This window comes from Rattus norvegicus, chromosome 3 (genome assembly GCF_021556685.1).
Source record: "Rattus norvegicus strain SHRSP/BbbUtx chromosome 3, alternate assembly SHRSP_T2T, whole genome shotgun sequence".
NCBI classification, from domain to species: domain Eukaryota; kingdom Metazoa; phylum Chordata; class Mammalia; order Rodentia; family Muridae; genus Rattus; species Rattus norvegicus.
The window spans coordinates 10,725,902-10,738,175 of NC_141536.1; the positions used below are offsets into that span (position 1 = coordinate 10,725,902).

The following is a 12,274-nucleotide window of genomic DNA, read 5'->3' on the forward strand; positions in this document are numbered from 1 at the left end:
TTTCTTTCCAACTTGTATCACTTTGACCTTCTTTTGTTGTCTGATTGCTCTGGCTAGGACTTTGAGAACTTTATTGAATAGGTAGGGAAAGAGTGGGCAGCCTTGTCTGGTCCCTGACTTTACTGGGACTTTGCACTCAGGGTATTGTTGAATACCTTCCTGGAAGAAGCACTCCAACACCACAGAGACCGGAAGAGAGATGTCTCCTGAAAGGGGCCCAGTTTGTATTTTATTCGCTAACACCACAAGGCAAGGTGGGCAAGCAAGCAAGATTTTGCAGCTGTGAATGTCACAGTCTGCAGGTGGTTGAGAGCAACAGCCCATCGGTAAGCGAGTGTCCCAGTCTGCACTGGTTAGGCTATTTCTCTGGCTCATCCTGTTTTGGTAGCTTTTTAGGTAGCAAGTGAAGTCATGCTCGGCAAATAGGCAATTCACGCAGTGCTTTAAGTAAATCACTAAACAAATCAGTAGACCAATCTTTAGAATGACAAAAAATCTCTCTCTCTCTCTCTCTCTCTCTCTCTCTCTCTCTCTCTCCCTCCCCCTCTCCCTCTCCCTCCCTCTCCCTCTCCCTCCCTCTCCCTCCTAACGTACTAGGAAAGTAGGAAAGTTCCAAACCAGTGAGAGACTTTTCTTTTCTCAAAGAAAAGATGAGGCAACTCTCCCTTGAACACACATGCATCCTCTCCCATCCTCTCCTGTGTGTCTTATAACCCACCTCCACCTTGACCCCTCTCCCATGCTTCTCTGTCTCTTAGTGCTTGTGTTTAAGCTTACAGTGAGGTGTCCTTACCAAGTCCCCCTCTCTCTTTATCGCCCACAACATGAAGCTGCCCTTCAGGCGGTAGGAACTGTTCCAGCCTGTGGCCCAGTAAGTAGACCCTTTCTTCATGTGTTCTGGCCCCAGGAGTGGGTGCTGCCTCCCTCGCACTGGTTCTTCTTGACTACAGGTTACAGTACCCTCAGCCTAAGGTAAGTGTCAGGGAGTGACTTGGTAGTGGCAGGGAGGGAGACCAAAGAGACCCAGCTAGAGGAAGGTGAGGATGGTGGAGGGACCAATAGCAAAGGGACCCTGGGCCTCAGAGAGTCAGGGAGCCGAGCTCCACACATCACTGGCTGTGTGACCTTAAGCAGTTGGCCATCTGCTCTGAGCTTTACCTCGTGAGATCATACGTTACCTATTTTGTGGAAGGCTGGAACAGTAAATGGTGGTTCTGTGGGACATGCCTTACTTAGACAGGGGCATGCCACCATGGTACAGTCTATCACCTCATGGGCATCCCCTGATCTGCAACAGGAGTGCTAGGACCCTTCAGAGCAGTGGTTCTCAACCTTCCTAAAGCTGTGACCCTTTAATGCAGTTCCTCATGTCGAGGTGACCCCCCACACACACACACCATAAAACTATTTTGTTGCTACTCCATGACTGTAATTTGGCTACTGTTATGATTCATAAGTGTAAATATCTGATATGTGACTCATGTGGAGGTTGTGACCCACAGGTTAAAAACCACTGTTCTAGACAGTCTGTTTGTCCACCCCAACTCCCAGGCTTCCCAGCCTAGCTAGAGATAGCTGTTATTATCCCCATTTCCACATGGGGAAACTGAGGCCCAGCAAACAGCGCCAAGATGCTGCCCAGCCTTCTGAACAGGGAGGCTTCCATGGCCTGAGCCTCCCCTGTGCTAGACCCACAGAGCTGCTGACACTTACCCCCTGGTTGGCACCCATCGTCTCCACGGAAACCTTCAACCCAGAGCTTCTGAAGAATATGTATCAACCACTGTACCTGACCAGAGTCACCATGTTTGCCGTAGGGAAGTGAGTAATGGATAAGGCAGGGGTGGGGCTCGGTCTCCTTGAGACACACGGGTGTCTGGTCTAGAGAGAGGCCAGCCTGATCAAGTGCTGTAGAGTGATGTGGGAGAGCTTTCTGATGTAAGGCCATGGAAAAGGAGATTCGAGAGGCCTGGGCGAGGATCAGTAGGGTCTGGGGAGAGGTTTGTCCTCCCTGCCTCTCCTCGGCCCTACCCAGCCTTTTCCTTTGAGTCCATCTGGGACTGTGTTTGGACCCTGGGACTTAAAATACTGGCCAGATGAAAAACGGACCACACAGGTCAGGTGACCCCTGGTCTTAGGGCTGGATCCATGCCGTCCACTCTGCTGTATGTCTCCAGTGTCTAGCATTCATCTTCCCTCGATTCCCCCCCACCCCCCATAGCTTCTCAACTACCTTCACCCTCCTGGTATTCAATATGTGTTCCTATAAAACGGCCACGTTTCTGAGCAGAGCATTAATACTCTAATAGAGATCATGGGACTCCTATTAGTAAATGTTCAATCAAAACGCGATGGCTCTGTAGGTAAAGGAGCTTGCCTCTAAGCCCAGTGATCTCAGTTCGATCCCCAGAGTGGAAGAAAAGATATAACTCCTCACAGCTATCCTCTGTACGCACACATACACATAAATAAATGTCTATTTTTAATTTAAGGAAGCATACTACACACTGGGGAAGACAACCAGCCAGTAAGGTGCTTTCATGCATACATGAAGACCTGTGTTCCATCCCCAGCACCCATGTTAAAAAAAAAAAAAGACAGCACACACCTATAATCCCAACACCAGGGATGCAGAGATAGGAACATCACCGAGCCTTGCCAAGGTGGTGGTGGTGCAGGCCTTTAATCCCAGCACTTGGGAGGCAGAGGCAGGAAGATCTCTGTGAGTTTGAGGCCTGCCTGGTCTACAGAGCTAGTTCCAGGACAGCCAGGGCTACACAGGAAATCCCTGTCTCACAAAAACAAAAACACAAACCAAAAACCAGAGCACGAGCAAGGACGATGCCCAGATGTCCAGCACCAAGCTCCGGGACATGTGTGCACATGTGACTAAGGATCAGGCTCAAATGGTTGTTACACATTGAGTCTCCCTGATATCACTAATTAGAAACACTTGGACCGGAAGTGTCTCATGATACGGACTTTAGAATTTGTGTAGACTTCAACAATAATACATCTTAATCCAAAACTCTGAAGCAGGGCTTTCAGATGGGGGTGTCCAACTTTGATAAGGACTGTGGGAGTCTGACAGATAAGGACCCCAAGGTTAGACCTCAATGACTTTCTGAGGTGGAGAACTAGTGTGTAGACTTCAGTGCATACTGGGGACCCGGACAGTGGTGGACAGCAGTGGTTAACAGAACTGTCATTCCCAGGTACACCTGCTTCATTCAGTCCTTCCCGAAGTCAGCTGAAGAGTTCTTTATGCGTGGGTACCAAGTGCACTATTACCTCTTTACCCATGATCCTGCAGCTGTTCCCAGAGTTCCCCTGGGCCCAGTTGGCTCCTCAGCATCATCCCCATCCAGGGTCCCTCCCAGTGGGAGGAGATTTCTATGTGCTGAATGGAGACCATCAACAAACACATTGACAAGAGGGCCCACAAGTGGATTACCTCTTCTGTGTCGATGTGGATATGGTCTTCCGTAACCGATGGGGCCCTGAGACCTTGAGGGATCTGGTGGCTGCCATTCGCCCAGGGTATTTTGCTGTACCTCACTAGCAACTCCCTTATGAACGCAGGCAAGTTCCCTCTGCCTTTGTGGCAGACAGCGAGGGGGACTTCTATTATGGTGGGGCAGTCTTTGGGAGACGAGTGGCCAAGGTGTATGAGTACCTCTGGGATGACAGGAAGACTCAGCCACCAAACCTGAAGACATCCGATTCTCCTCAGTGGGGAGGGATACCAACTGATTGAGGAACTAACAAACCAAGCTAAGACCCGCCCAGAGCCCTGTTGGATCCCACCCCAAGCCAAGCCCAGTCTACCCCTTGCATACCTCGGTATACCAGGAGAGTCCAACCAGGAAAATGGATATAGAGACGGTGTGAACTGTGAGGGGTTGTGTACCCACAGCGGTCCAGCACATGATTGGTTGGACAAGAGGGAGGCATCACGAAACACAGGGCCTGTCAGGCCTCCCCACACCTACCCAAGGGATGGATGTGCCTTCTCTCGGCAGGCTGGGGAATCCAGCTCTGATCAAGGTACCTGGGGGCCACTACCTTCCCTTGTTAGTTAAATACTGATTTTTAGTTTCGTTTTAATCTGCGACAGTGGGGATCAAACCTGCGGCAGGCACATGGAAGGGAAATGCCCTGCCTTTGAGCCATCCTCACCCCCACATGTTAAAGACCTTTTCCCAAGTACAATGCTGCACCCCAGCCACAGGCAGCTGCTCTTTACTCTGGATTCCTGAGCTACCTCTGAAGCAGACCAGGCTTAGCTTCTCTGGTCCCCTGCATCCCATGGTGAGCGAGCGACACTCTCAGGGACCAGATGTCCACTTTGTTACACATTTTGAGGCAGCTTTCAATAAAGATGGTGTATAGTAGATCCTGACCAGGATCTTACCCTTACGGTGGACTGTTTTGCCAGTCTAGATAGTTCTGGGGAATCCAAGCAGAATGGATTTCAAACAATCCATGTCAGGCGAGGGTTGGTCAATGGTTATTCCAGGAGATAGAGCTAAAGCTGGCTGCTGCCACGGACTGCTCATTTCAGTTCCAGGAGCCTGGGTAAGGTGGGGTCCTGTGGACAGATGTGCCACACCTAGAGGGTAGCAAGCTCAACAGCCTCATTGTACCCCTCAGTTCTAGGGCAGTAGGACAGATAGGACAAGATCAGAGGGTGTAACAGTCTGGGTCCAGAATCTCAAGGGCCCTTGAGGGCCAGGAAAAGATAGAATTGGATATTGATCAAGAGCCTGCCTGCTTGGGGCTGGGGATTTAGCTCAGTGGTAGAGCACTTACCTAGGAAGCGCAAGGCCCTGGGTTCGGTCCCCAGCTCCGAAAAAAAGAACCAAAAAAAAAAAAAAAAAAAAAAAAAAGAGCCTGCCTGCCTTCCCTTGGCTGCAGCATCTTTTCTGTGGAAGGAAGCAGCGTGTGGATTGGGGCTATACTCTGAAGTCATGATGGTACCCCATAATCCACCCATCCCTGGCAAAACTGGAGACTTACCCCGAGCCTGTTTTTTCTATACCTTGTAGTTCATCTGCCAAGCAGTGGTGGTTATGAGAGTAGCCAGGCAAAGCCTCCAGAGCAGGGGCACAGCCTGGTAGGAGAGCCTCTGGGCCTTCTAGACAGAGGAGCTGGACAGACTGTAGCCTCTATCCAGCACACTGTGTTTTGCTGTTTAAAACAAAAACCAAACACCAGTACCAGGCATTGTGGCTCACGCCTTTAACCACTTGGGAGGCAGAAGCAGGTGGATCTCTGAGTTTGAGGCCAGCCTGGTCTACAGAGTGAGTTCCAGAGCAGCCAAGGCTACACAGAGAAACCCTGTCTCAAAAAAAAAAAAAAAAAAAGGTAACCCACTACTTGTGGCTGGTGCGGTCATTTCAAAACCAATAAAAATTTCTAACAGAATTCTAAATACTTAGCCATACCCAAAGATAAATGTAGCTCTTACCCCTCACCAAAGAAGCTTCTTTTTGCAGCATTGTGGAAAGCCACAACTGGTCAAATTGTAGAGAATTGACGATGGGGTACCCAGACCCCAGTTGATAAATCTAAAATACTACCCTGACACCTAAGGCCATGTCAGAAGAGGGTGTGGAAAGACTGGAAGAGCCAAAAGACCAGGGCAGGACATGGGTGTTTGCCTGCTTCAAGATAGTGTCTTACGTTTGCCAGTGGAGCATCACCCAGAAGTATCACAGCAATATTCTTGCCTTAATAAGACAAAGAAAATAACACCACCTGTTGCTATGCCACAAGGACGGATGTGGTGATCTCATTAGGTTTGAACCCCACAGGTTCATCTGTTAAATGCTTGACGGTGTGGAGTGGCACTGTTAGGAGATGTGGCCTTGTTGGAGGAAGTGTGTCATTGTATAGGTGGGTTTTGAGGCTTCCTATGATTATTCCCTTCTGCTGCCTTTGGGCTTCTTCAGTACCACGTGTGCCTGCCTGCTGCCATGCTTCCTGCCATGATGACAATGGACAATGGACTAAACTGTAAGTCAGTGCCTATTAAATGTCCTTTAGAACAGTCGCCTTAGTCATGGTGTCCCTTCACAACAATGAAACCCTAAGACAGAAGTTGGTACCAGAGACTGGGGTATTGGTGTGATGAGCTCGACCATGTATTTGGAGGGATGTGGAATGCTTTAAGTGGGGCTTAATGGGCTATCTTAGTAGGAACATGGAAAATAGTTGTTGACCTCAAGATAATTTGAACTGTGGGGGCCTGGCTCTAGAGGTTTCAGAGGAGAAGAATAATACAAAGACAACCTTTACACAGTTTACAAGAAGATTATCCCAGCACTGTCTGGTGCTAAACTGAAGAGTTTTAGATTAACTGTATTGAGGAAGGAAATCTCAAAACAGCCTAGCATAGACTCTGCCCTGTGGGTCACTCTTCTGAAGAGAGTTTTGACCAAATGTAGCAAGCTTAGAAAGGAAAAATACAAAATGTATGGGTCAAGTATAAAAGGGGGACCAGGAAGTGGAATAGAGCTAAACCCTGTGTTCAAGGGTGTTAAATGGAATTAAGGGAGTGCTGACCTTAGGGCAATAATGGTTTGTATTATTCAAATGTTGATTTCTGTATCAGCAGAAAGCCGAGTACTGTCTGGACGTTGGTATTATTATTTTAGGAAGCACGTTTATTCGTTTGCAGTCCAACAAGGGAGAGTTATGTCAGGCATTATTATGACCTGGTTATTATTTTAATTTGGACATAAGGAGATATAATTGTATGTCAAATTGACAAGGATAGATTGTGATGGTGAAAGACCCCTGGAGAGGGGATACCCTCACTCAAGTCTCATGGTGACGTGACCCCCCCCCCAAGAACTCATGAGAGACCATCTTTGCTGTAATCACATGAGGTTTATTGATAGGAACCAGTGCACTGGGGTCAAGACTCCTACGCAGGGGTATGTCAGTAAGTGAATGCTTAGCAAACAAACAGGGAAAAGAGACCTAGGGAGTTTAGTGAGAAGTCAAAGTGAACTTCACTGAGATAAAACCAGGAAAATATGGCTACAAGTATCTCCTAGTGCTTGTAGATTCCTTTTCAGGAATAGATAAAAGCTATTCCACCAAGCAAAAGATGGCCTCAGTAGTCATCAAGAAGATACTGGAGGGCTAGAGAGATGGCTCAGAGGTCCTGAGTTCAAATCCCAGCAACCACATGGTGGCTCACAGCCATCTATTAATAAAATAAATAAATCTTAAAAAAAAAAAAGCGTTGACTCCTTGTTGAAGCACACAGGATAACTTTCACCTTGGTTTATAAAAAAAAAAAAAAAAAAAAAGAAGATACTGGAAGAAATCTTCCCCAGTTTGGAGTGCCCAATGTAATTGGGTCAGACACCCGCCCTGCTTTCGATGCCAAGGTAAACCAGGGTGTGGCCAGATATTTAGAAGTCGATTGGAAATTACATTATATCTACAGACCTCAAAGTTCAGGACAGGTAGAATGAATAAATAAAACTCTAAAAGAGACTCTGACCAAATTGACCAAACTGGCACAGACTGGGTGGCACTCTTCAGAGCAAGAAATACCCCTTCCAGATTCAGCCATACCCACTTTGAGATCTTATATGGGACCCCAGCTCCTCTGACTATATTAGATGATGTTATTAAACCAACATGTCATAGTAATAATGATTTGTATGCCAGGCTAAAAGACCTACAGGTGATACAGCAAGGATGGTCTCGCGTGAGTTCTTGGGGGGTCGCATCTTCCCGAGACTTGAGTGAGGCTCTCCCCACTTCAGGGGTCTTTCAATGGCTAGTCTCAATTGTCAACTTGACTATATTTGGAATAAACTACAATCCACAAATGGAGGGCACACCTCTGATCCAGATCTTGAGGCCGGAAGACACGGGCTTTTGACCCAGATCTTGAAGCATAATGGTCATGCTTATAAAGATATTGTGTAAAGGAATTGAAGAAAAGCTTAGGTCCAGAAAAGTTGTTACTCACATTTAACTCCAGGAGAGAGAGAGGCAAGTAGATCTCTCAGTTCAAAACCAGCCTGGTTCAGAGCAAGTTCCAGGTAAAGAAAAACTTAGGTCCAGGTGTTGGTGATATATGCTTTTGAGCCCAACACTCAAGAAACAAGAACTTGTAGATCTCTGAGTTCAAGGCCAGTCTGTGGTCCTCTCACTGACCCACCCTTGGGGTAACTGGCCACTGGCCCATGGGGACAAAGAGAGCAGAGTCTATGAAAAGGCTTTTTTTTTTTTTTTTTTTTTTTTTTTTCCGGAGCTGGGGACCAAACCCAGGGCCTTGCGCTTGTTAGGCAAGCGCTCTACCACTGAGCTAAATCCCCAACCCATGAAAAGGCTTTTAGACAGCCCATGAGTACAAATGACGTGGTGACATTTTGGGATCACATATCAGGATCAGCTTGGGGAGACAGATCAACTTTATTTAGGGTGAACCAAGGGTTATATAGTTTCAGGGAAGGGTGTAGGAATATCCAGGGTGGGCAAAGGTCATTGGCTGAAGGCTCAGGTACTGAGATGCTTCATTAGCATAGGGAGGCATTCCAGGAATCTCAGATGCTTGCTCAACAGGTTCCTTATCAGGAGAGAGGAAGCTGAAGCTGTAATCTAACCAAAGCTACGAGGTGGCATTCCCCAGACAGAGGATGTGGGGGTTTCAAGGTCCCCAGGCAACATCAGAGAAGGAAAAGGTAAAGGAAGTCTGCTATTTTGCACTGAGCTCGGGGCTTTCTGGTAATGTCAGACTTCAACCTTAGCAGCAAGGTTTCTCCACATCAGTCTATAGAGCAAGTTCCAGAACAGCCAAACATTCATGCCACAAGAGGAACCAGCATGGAGCTGGTGAGGTAGAGCAAGTTCAAACCCCAGAAATCCCAAAACTTGAGACTGGCAGGAGTAGAACCAGCCCCTTCCTTGTCATAGGCAGTCAATCACATACCCAACACCTGGAACACCTCTTCTCCATGCTAAGCCTTATGTACCAATGACCTTCCTCCCCTGGATATTCTCATGCCCTTCCCCAAAATTATATAACCCTTGGTTCACCCCAAATAAGGTGTCTATGGCCAAACCCATTCCCAATAAGAAATACAAGCAAGCTAAGATCATCTGAGAGAGCTGCTTCATTAAAGATCATCAGAGAAGTCTCTCGCCTAAAAGAGCCATTAACACTGAGATTCTCAGAGAAGCCCCTCTCTCTTCCTACCTCCTGGCACTCACTCACAACTGACTGGTATCTGGCTTGTTCTAGAATCCTCTTCCCACTTCCAGCTTGGAGAAGGACAACAGTGTCTGATACCCTGGAGGGAAGGGTGGACTGTGGACCCCACTAGTTCCAGACTTCACCTTGTCCTCTCTGAGCTGGTGTACTGGCAGTGTCCTCATATCCTGAGAGGAGAGGTGGAACCTGGAACCACAATCAAAACCAGAACACTGGTGAAGATGTAACAGGACAAGGGGACCATGTTCCACAGAACCTGGCAGCTTCAGCCACATGGCTCTGGCTTTAGAGTCAAGAGTTAAAGGGGTTAGTGGGACAATTGGTACTTGTTAACTGGAGTGAAGAAAACAACATCTCTGAAACAAAATCATCTGGAAAGTGTTCTCTGAGAGCACAAAGAAGCTGTGTTCCAGAGATAGACATCATGCTGCTAGTCCGACTTGGTAATGTGTAAGAGTCACCCAGGTAGACTGGTCTTGAAGGCATGAAGTGGTCAGGGAGAGCAGCTAAGGTTTGGCTCTCTGAAATGCCAGGAAAGGCCACTGGTGAAGGTGCAGCCTCCGTGGAGTCAGTCAGTGCTACAGAGGGCAGAGCTGGAGAAGTGACACCAGCCCTTTGGAGGAGACCAGAAGATCACGTGTGGATCCCAGACATTGGAGCTGTAAACCTGACCCTCAGTCAGTGGTACTTACTTCGAGATGCCCTCGAGTGCACACCGAGACACAGATCGATGTAAAAGCAAGAGGTTTATTTTCCAGCACATCAGGGTCAACTTTCAATTAGTTCCTCAAGGCGAGTGACTAGAAGGTGACCCCTAAATGGCTTTTACAAGCAGTTTTTATACTTTTTAGGGGCACAGCTTACCTTAGCAAGGTTACAGTTCAAACTTATTGGCTAAGCATATTGACCTTTAAATGTATTGGCTAGCAAGCATCAGTCAGTACATTCTGAGAATTCTCTACTCAAGAATGTTCCTTGGGTGGAGAATGGAACTTGGCCTAGCCTCAACCTGAGGCGGGAAGCTGAACCTGGCCTAGCCTTGCCCTAAAGCGGGTGAGTTTAAGGCTAGCGAAAGCCCCTAGGGTCCTTCAGAACAAGAAGCTGTGAAGCTGAAGTTGACTTGGGTATTCCAAGATGTTAGAGATGACAGAACCATGGGACACCTACTGAGGAAAGCTGCTAACAGGGAGGGAACCAGCTCAACAGAAAGAATTGTGTTGGGCTCAACAAAGCTGAAAGAAGGTGGACATCAGACATGGAGAGGCAGAGTTTGGCGTTTGCCCACCTGGTTTTTGGTCTTATTTTGGTCTAGTATTTCCTCACTATGATGTTTTGAAATGGTGATGTATGTCCTGTGATGTTGGAAATCTGTGATCTGCGTTTTTATTTTGGTTTTATAGGGGATTACAGTTAAGAAGTTGCATTTAGAAGAGACTAAAGCAGTAAATTGTTATTCCGCTCTAGATTTCTGGTGGGTGCACATGCCTTCTCTACACCTGCCCAGGTGTTTTGGATCCACAAATGAAAACACACACGTACGTACACACTCACACTCACACATGTCAGCTTGTGTGTCTTTCCATCTAGGATCCAAAACGTCGAAGTGGGTGGCGAGGAACCACATGAACATCTGTCAAGAAGTTGAAAGCAGGTTCAAAATATTACCACATCGAGAGACTTTGAACTTTTAAGCACTGTTGAGGCTATGATAGACTATGGAAATTTTGAAGTTGGCCTAAATACATTTTGCATTATATTATAGTTACAAGCCTATGGGGGTCAGAGACACGAAGTGTTGTGGTTTTAATAGGTTTGTCCCCCATAGATTCATGTTTGAATGCTAGGCCACAGGGACTGCCGGTATTAGGAGGTGTGGCCTTATTGGAGGCTGTGTGGTCTTGTTAGAGGAAGTGTGTCCGTGTGTAGGTGGGTTTTGAGGCTTCCTATGCTAAGGCTCTGTCCAGTGTGGAAGACAGTCTCATCCTGGATGCCTGAGGGCGACTGTCCCATTCTACTGCCCTCAGATCTAGGCTCCTCCAGCACCATGTCTGCCTGGATGCTGCCATGGTTACCACCATGGTGATAATGGACTGAACCTCTGAAACTGTGAGCCGGCCATGATTAAATGTTGACCTTTATAAGGTTGTCATGGTCATGTTGTCTTTTCACAGCAATGAAACCCTAAGACAATAGGGAAATTCTCACAGGCATCTCCCCTAGAGAGAACTATGTTGCTGGGAGAGGGCAAATCAGTCTTCTTTGGGGACAAACTCCCTGATAAGGTAGCCAATCCCAAAAGATTAGCTCTAAACACATATGAGCAACATTAAATGAACTCAGTTGAATATATTTAGTTTTTTAAAGATGTATTTATTTATTTTATGTATATGAGAGCGCTCTCTACATATATACCTTTGTGCCCAAAGTGGGCATCAGATCCCATTATAGACAGTTGTGAGCCACCATGTGGTTGCTGGGCGTTGGACTCAGGACCTCTGGAAGAGCAGTTGGTGCTCTTAACCACTGAGTCATCTCTCCAGCCCAGCAGTCCGTACTGATAAACTGTGTGTGTCTGAGTGTAACCACTGAACAAATAAGCCATGAGTTTTAGGACTGGGACAGACATGGGAGGAACTGGAGTAAGAAGATGATGTAAACGCTGTGCTCATATGGTATTCCCGAAGAGTTAGAAAAGGCCAGATGTGGTGGTACACACTTGTTATCCTAGTGCAGGGGAGCTGGAGTGGGTCAGCACCCTGGAACCGACTGGCTGTTGACCTAATCGGCAAGCTTCAGGCCAGTAAAAGGGACTATGGCTCCAAAGGGGTGGATAGTGACAGAGGAGCAACACTTGTGCCGGTGTTCAAGCACAGGGCACCTGCTCCAGGTTCAAATACTCTTGTCCCTTCGTGGGCAGTGGCATCCATCGTCATGGCTGAGCTTACAACTCTGTTCACACCACTCACAGGCACATCTGCCAGTGGACGGAGGAGAGATTTCCAGGCAATTGTTTCTACTGACACATCTTCCTGG

The 12,274-nt window shown here is 47.3% G+C and overlaps 1 protein-coding gene across 1 annotated transcript; it reads left to right on the plus strand.

The window, feature by feature from the left end:
* Positions 1-824: 824 nt before the first annotated feature.
* Positions 825-3,765, plus strand: Gbgt1 (globoside alpha-1,3-N-acetylgalactosaminyltransferase 1 (FORS blood group)). Its single transcript, XM_087655315.1, is given in 8 exon segments — positions 825-871; positions 951-972; positions 1,489-1,502; positions 1,690-1,821; positions 3,216-3,337; positions 3,340-3,441; positions 3,444-3,713; positions 3,716-3,765. Coding segments are annotated over 8 exon segments (759 nt in total).
* The last annotated feature ends 8,509 nt before the right edge of the window (positions 3,766-12,274 follow it).